General features: G+C 39.8%; 1 protein-coding gene across 1 annotated transcript in view; it reads left to right on the forward strand.

Moving 5' to 3' along the window:
- The window catches only part of PKD1L1 (polycystin 1 like 1, transient receptor potential channel interacting), a gene marked incomplete at both ends in the record, with an annotated part of 154,865 nt that extends 148,351 nt beyond the window's left edge, over positions 1 to 6,514 (forward strand). The window contains 2 exons of the mRNA XM_084247735.1: positions 5,351 to 5,512; positions 6,341 to 6,514. Of these exons, the coding sequence (XP_084103861.1) occupies positions 5,351 to 5,512; positions 6,341 to 6,514 (336 nt within the window). The remainder of the gene's footprint in view (positions 1 to 5,350; positions 5,513 to 6,340) is intronic.
- Positions 6,515 to 7,863: the final 1,349 nt, after the last annotated feature.

A 7,863-nucleotide genomic window follows, 5' to 3' on the forward strand; every position in this document is an offset into this window, starting at 1 on the left:
GTGTAGTGAAGTTCTCTTTGTTCTATATGTTCCTTTCTGTCTGTAAGACCTTTGTGGTCACAATTCTCTGACACCCTTCAGGGCAGAGTAGGGACTGAACACAGTTGATTGGACTCTTGTGCTAGCCTTAGCAATTCCAACACCACCACCAGTCATTCCAGAGTGCCACCTCCTCCAGAGAGCCCCCCAGGTCCTTTCAACAGTAAACCTTCTTGCCTCTAGCTTAATTTCACACAATCTCACTTTTCTGTAGGCTGTCTCTTGCCTTATTATGTCAAACCTCCATGTTATGAAAGTTTATCTCCAACAGCCAGCTCTCACTGGGCATGTCCTTCAGGTTGGGGATTGAGTATGGAATGGGGCTGCTGGTTCCCACTCTCCCACCAATCAACCACATACAACCTAATCATGTCACATGCCCAAGCCTACTCCCAAATAAGCATGCTGGCTTAAACTCCTTCCCTGCCACCCTCTATTTAGGACTAACATAGTTAGCAAATAAAAATGATGAGTAAATTTCAGATAATAACAAATAATACCTTAATATTAGTATGGCTCTCCAATAGTTCAGACATACCTAATATAAACAAGCTTTGTTTACCTGAAATTAAAATGTAAGTGGATGTCCCATTTCCATTTTCCTCTGCTCTCCACTCTTGTATAGGGGTCCTCAGATAGCAACCTCACATGTGCTGCCCTAGGGTTGCTAAACCCACATCATGGAGGGTAACTCTGGCAACCCAGTTTTCAGAAAACCCTGCAGTGTTTCCTGAAGAAGACTCAAGGGTGGGAAACCCTGCTTTGTGCTTGAGCAGGCACAGCCCTGCCCAGCTTGAGTGGAGCACCAGGATTCTGGACACATCACCACCTCTACTGCAGGCCCTCTCTGTAGGTGCCATCCTGAGTCCCCACTGGTGTAAGTCCCACAGATTCTTAAAAGACAGCATTTAGTATGGGGTCACCCTGGAAGCTTTCTCTGGTTCTACAACCCCAGGCCCCAGCTGACTGCCCCCTCGCCTTGATTCCCACAGGTGTCAGCATATGCCTTCCCATTGCATCTACTGCACTTGCTGCCATTTCTATCTTCCCTTTGAACTCTGGCTGCATTCACAGCAGGTGTCTGGTGTGCCTGGCTCCTAACATGTTGTAGAGCACAATATACATTAATGAATTGAATATTCAAGCTTTTCAAATGGGTTAAAATTGTCTTCAGTCCTTAAATGTCTGTAGGTATTCCAGTTTCATAACTAGAGTAAAATTATAAGTGACTAGGGCCTCCCCGGTAATGCAGCAGTTGAGCGCTGGGTTGCAAAGCTGCCCACAGCCTCTGTAGCACTGGTTTGATACTTAAATGCTGGGCGAGGGTCCCACACAGTGCACAGACCTCTCCTCCTACCCGCTGCTCCCCTCAGCAGTGTATTTCATCAGTCTGCCTGTTGTGTTCCCCGCTCTGGCTCTGGTGAATTCTCTCACTCTCTTGCGCTTCTGACTGTACCCAGTGCTTGTATAAATAAATAAATAAATCTTTTTAAAAAAATTATAAGTCATCTTTACAGACACATCATCCAAAGCAGTGATAGTGAAGGCAAAGATAAACAGTTGGAACTACATCAAATTAAAGAGCTTCTGCACAGCAAAAGAGACAATAACCAAAACAAAGAGAAACCCCACCGACTAGGAGATAATTTTTGCACACAACACTAATGATAAAGGACTGATCACAAAAATCTACAAAGAGCTGATGAGACTGAACAAAAAACAAAGAAAATAATCCAGTCAAAAAATGGGCAGAAGAGCTAAAAAGAAACTTCTCCAAAGAGGAAATACAAATGGCCAACAGGCATATGAAAAAATGTTCAACATCCCTTGTAATCAGGGAAATGCAAATCAAAACTACAACGAGATACCATCTCACACCAGTGAGAATGGCACATATTATAAAAACTAGCAACAACAAATGTTGGCGAGGATGTGGAGAAAAAGGAACTCTCCTGCATAGCTGGTGGGAGTGAAAACTGGTCCAACCACTATAGAGAGCTGTATGGAGATTCCTCAACAACTAAAGATAGAGCTCACATATGATCCAGCAATTCCACTCCTAGGTCTTTACCCAGAGGACACAGAAACATCAATTCCAAAGAGCTCCTGCACCCCTGTGTTTATAGCAGCACTGTTTACAATAGCTAAGCTTTGGAAACAACCCAAATGCCCAAAAACAGATGACTGGATCAAGAATATGTGGTACATATACACCATGGAATATTACTCAGCAATCAAAAAAGATAAACACATACAATTTGCAGCAACATGGATGGAGCTGGAAGGGATCATGGTGAGCAAAATAAGCCAGAAAGAAAAAGAAAAATACTGGATGGTCTCACTCATAGCAGGAATCTAGAAAACCTAAATAAGGGACCAGGAAAAAGAATGACAACCACTATGGAAAGCTGTATGGAGATTACTCAACTACTAAAGATAGAGCTCCCATATGATCCAGCAATTCCACTCCTAGGTATTTACCCAAAGGACACAGAAACATCGATTCCAAAGAGCACCTGCACCCCTGTGTTTATAGCAGCACTATTTTAATAGTAGGCTCAAACCCTTTGTCAGAGCTCCATCTCCCTATTTACTGCTCATTTATCCACCTGCCCATTCTTCCATCCATTCATCCCTCCATCCATCCGTCCATCCATCCTCTTCCATCCATCCATCCATTCACTCTTTTGTTTATTCATGCACTTACTTAACAGTTACTTTAAAAATTCCTATATTCAGGCAATAGTGAAACAGAAATAGTAGTATTTGATTTCTAATCCATAAAGGAATATATGCATATAAACAAGGAATTACAGTATTTTATGTATTTTTATTTTTTTATTGGGTATGTGATTTACAAATATTTTTCCCAATCTAGAACTTATCCTTTCATCCTGCTAATGGTGTCGTTTATAGAGCAAGAGTTGTTTATTTTGATGAATTTATTATTTTTTTATTTTATGAATTGTGCTGATGTCATATCTGAAAATAGCTGAACTAAGATAACACATATTTCTCCTCTGTTTTCGTCTATAAGCATTAGAGTTTTATCTTTTATAGTAGGGGTGATAATCCATTTTGAGTTAATTTTGGTATAAGCTGTAAAGTATGGATCAAAGTTTTCTGTATATGGAGAGCCAGTTGTCCCAGCACTATTAAAAATCAATGAGCTATATCTAGGTGGATTTATGGGTTTCTCTATTCTATTCCATAGATCTATTCTTCTGCCATTTCCAGAGTCATGATTATTATAAGTTTGTAGGAAGTATTAAAATGACATAGATGGGGCCTTCCTGGTGGCGCAATGGGTTAAGCACCGCACTATGAAGCAATCCTCAGCCGGCCAGGGAGCAACCCACATGGCGCCGCAGACCTCTCCTTTCTTGCCTGCTGCTCCCTTCAGCAGTGTATTTCAGTCAGTCTGCCTGTTGTGTTCCCCACTCTGTCTCTGGTTAATCTTCTCACCCTCCACATCTCTGGCCTTTACCCTAGCCCTTGTATGCATAAATAAATAAATCTTTAAAAAAAAAATGACATAGATGAATTCTCCAATTTTGTTCTCTTTCACCTTGGGCTATTCAAGTTCTCTTGCCATTCCATATAAAGCTTGTAATCAGCGTGTTGGAGTCTACAAAAAAAACTATGCTGTGGTTTTTATTGAGATTGACATGGATATGTAAGTCAAATTTGGAGAGAATTGACATCTTAATAATGTTAAATTTCTGCATATAAAGCTTTTGTATATCTATATCTTCTTTAATTTCTTTCATCAGTGTTTGTAATTTTCAGTATATAGATTTTGCACAATTTTATGCAACTTTAATACCTAGCTAGAAGTTTCCTCCATGAACAAGAAACTTATATGAGAGGCTAGTTTGTTCTTCCTCAGGAAGCCAAGAAATCCTCACACCGGAAATGGGCCTTCATGAAGGAGCAAAGATCAATTCATGGAAACAACTAGGAGCAGAATTTAGGGGTGAGAGAGGCAGGAGCAAATGTAGTAGAGAGGGCCATGCTAGAGTTTGGGGCCTCAGGGTCAAGCAGATGTAACTTTGAAAAGGATCCTTGGAGCCAGTAATGGAAGATCCTGAATGTCATGCTAAGGCATTTGGATGTTTTATTTGAAACAGGCAGACAATGTTGCCTGGGAACTCTGGGTACAGGAGACAATCATGTTTCTGCAGGCTTTCTGGCTGTTCGACTGGTAGAGCAGGGAAAGCCTCGGACCCACAGACAACTGTCTGTGTGTATAGTGACCTATCCTGGAGCACTGGGCATCCATGTAGGGTTCTGACACATTGTCAGGGGGTTTTCGAGGGGCTGCTCAAGTAAAAAGATATAACTATGAGAGGCAGTAACATATGCAAGTTGTATACGGGGGACATCTTAACAAATTTTCATGTCAGGAATGTCCCTCTTAATTTGTGACCTCAGAGGTTGCATTGTGGGGTGGTGATCAAGAATGGGAGAAGGGGACAGTCAATTGCTGAGCAGTGGAGTTTTACAGAGTATGCAAAGTAGGCTCTAAGTGGCTAAAACTCTGCTAATTCAGGCTATTTTTTAAACAGTTAAATATGTAAAACTAAATTTGGTGCCTGTAGATTATTGAGCTAAAAGGTTTCAGCTTGCAGTGAAAAAATCAAGCAATCCGGAGCCAATACGCAAAGACTATGGATGGCTCATTTACGTAACACCCATGAAGGCACAGCAGCACCATGCCTATGGCCCTGTCCCCTCGCCAAGCACAGGCACACACTCATGGCAGGGCTCACCAGAAGACTCAAAACTGAGATACAGATACGCATATCATGTTAATATTGAGATATCCTTTATAATTTAATGTCCATTATTCTTTTTTTAAAGATTTATTTACTATGCATAAAAGACCTGAGGTACAGACCAGAGATGCAGGGTGAGAGGATTCACCAGAGACAGAGTGGGGAGCAGAACAGGCAGACTGACTGAAATACACTGCTGAGGGGAGCAGCGGGCAAGACAGGAGAGGTCTGCTTCGCCAGGTGGGTTTCTCACGGGCCGGCCGGGCATCGAACTCATGCTGCAGAGGCTGCGGACTTCTTCATAGTGTTGCTTAACCCCTTGCACCACCAGGGAGGCCTAATGTCCATTATTCTTTTAGGTAGAATTTAGTTTCATTCGTAAGAGACTTTTTCATGATGATTTTTGCTAAGCAATTGCTATTTTTTAAATGTTCACAAAATGACATCATCAGATATAAACCTCATTTTCTTGAAACAAAGCTTCTTTTTTATTTGCTAACACAAAATTTATCTTTATTTTTTCTCTTCCCCAGATGAGGGGTTATCTCATGATTTTTGCCCCCAAAAGAAAATCTTTTCAAAGAATTTTTTTTGTGAGACTTAAAGATGTGACTGCCTGCATCTGGGGGAAGGCGCTCATCCTTCTGGGACTAGGAAGGTCTGAAGTGGAAGAGAATGAAGTGGCTGAAGATCACGTAAGCTGTGGGATATTGGGTTAATGAGTAAATAACATGTTCAAGATGCTGAATTTATTTTAGGATTTTGCTTTTTAGTTATTACATCATAATTATGATTCTGTGCCAAATGTTGCAAATCACAGAATTTTCACTTATAATTCCTAACACTTTATAGATTATCAAACACAGTTTCCTCTTTTAACTCATTATGTCCTTAGAATGATCTATAAGGTTGGAAAGATGGAGTTTGTATGTTTCTCTCCACACCCAACACATGCCCAACACAGATGCTTTGACTTAGTCGTTCACTTTTGGTTCCTGTTACTAGATCAAAACTCTCACCAAAACATGGAGCATTAGGTAAAGTGTTTAAGTATCATCAACCCTGACCTAAATGCAAGAATTTGTCCACTTAACACCCAACTATTTTCTATGCCGATACATAGGCATCACCCAGCATAGTTAAAAAGCCAATTATTTGTAATCATATTGCCCGTTTTTATAGGACTTCATAGTTTATAATGTACTTTCCCAAACTTTATCACCTTTAAATCCATTTAATAGTCCTTCATGTAGACATTATGAATCATAACACTTATGTACAGACCTGTGTAAGAGATCATGAATGTGGTGTGGATATGCATACTTGCATATGACATCATGAATGGGGGAACTGAGATGTGAAGATTTAGGCCCAGCACCTGGGTCCTGACTCCTGGGTGCAGTGTGTTTTCTAATAAAGTACAATCTCATCTAAGTCCATACCATGAAATACTTCAGATAATGAGGAAAGAAGAAAAATTAGGTCCTTGGATGCATTAACTATTCTAATTTTCTTCCCTTTAGAGTTATTATCTGGATGAATTTGCAGATCTAGTAGATGAACTTCTGTTGAAGATTAATGGCTTATCTGACAGCCTACAGCTCCCTCTTCTAGAAAAAAAATCTAATAATACATTGGAGGCCAGGGAAGAAGATAGTCCCTTGGTGGGTGTTTCTGTTACTGGAATAAACAAGTGAAAAATTAATTTTATCAGTTTTCTTGATAGCATTTTTTTAAGTACTAAAGGAGATTCAAAATAGTTGTTGTTTCAAATCCTGAGGTCTATTTGCACAAGCATTCTCCAATGATTAGTAATACTGATGATGAACTAAATGTATGATGTGACTTCCAGTTTTATTTTTTTTAATGTGCCAATAAAACTTTATTTTTTTTTACACTAAATGTTTTTTTTTATTTTTTTTTAGATAATAAATTTTATTGTTATATTCCCCATACAATTGCAGCCCCCCCATTCTGACCCCAATCCCTCCCCTCCCGCCCCCACCCCCCTAAAAGTGTCTCTGGTTCATAACTTTTTGTTGATTTTGATTTTCACTTTCTCATAGTTATTCATTTTCCTGGTCCCTTATTTAAGTTTTCTAGATTCCTGCTATGAGTGAGACCATCCGGTATTTTTCTTTTTCTTTTTGGCTTATTTCACTGAGCATGATCCCTTCCAGCGCCATCCATGTTGCTGCAAATTGCATGTGTTTATCTTTTTTGAATGCTGAGTAATATTCCATGGTATATATGTACCACATCTTCTTGATCCAGTCATCTATTTTTGGGCATTTGGGTTGTTTCCAAAGCTTAGCTATTGTAAACAGTGCTGCTATAAACATAGGGGTGCAGGTGCTCTTTGGAATTGATGTTTCTGTGTCCTTTGGGTAAATACCTAGGAGTGGAATTGCTGGATCATATGGAAGCTCTATGTTTAGTAGGTCCAGAAATCTCCACACAGCTTTCCACAGTGGTTGGACCAGTTTGCACTCCCACCAACAGTGTAGAAGAGTTCCTTTTTCTCCACACCCTCGCCAACATTTGTTGTTGCTAGTTTTTTTAATATGTGCCATTCTCACTGGTGTAAGATGGAATCTCATGGTAGTTTTGATTTGCATTTCCCTGATGACAAGTGATGTTGAACATTTTTTCATATGCCTGTTGGCCATTTGCATTTCCTCTTCAGAGAAGTTTCTTTTAAGCTCTTCTGCCCATTTTTTGACTGGATTATTTTCTTTGTTGTTGCTGAGTCTCATCAGCTCTTTGCAGATTTTTGTGATCAGTCCTTTATCATTAGTGTTGGGTGCAAAAATGTTCTCCCAGTTGGTGGGGTTTCTCTTTGTTTTTGTTATTGTCTCTTTTGCTGTGCAGAAGCTCTTTAATTTGATGTAGTCCCAGCTGTTTATCTTTGCCTTCACTATCACTGCTTTGGGTGATGTGTCTGTAAAGATGTCTTTGATGTGCAAATCACGTAGTGTTTCGCCTATATTTCCTTCTATATATTTTATGGTTTCAGGTCTTATGTCTAGTTCTTTAATCCATTTTG

Source organism: Talpa europaea, assembly GCF_964194135.1.
Source record: "Talpa europaea genome assembly, chromosome: 11".
Lineage (NCBI taxonomy): Eukaryota > Metazoa > Chordata > Mammalia > Eulipotyphla > Talpidae > Talpa > Talpa europaea.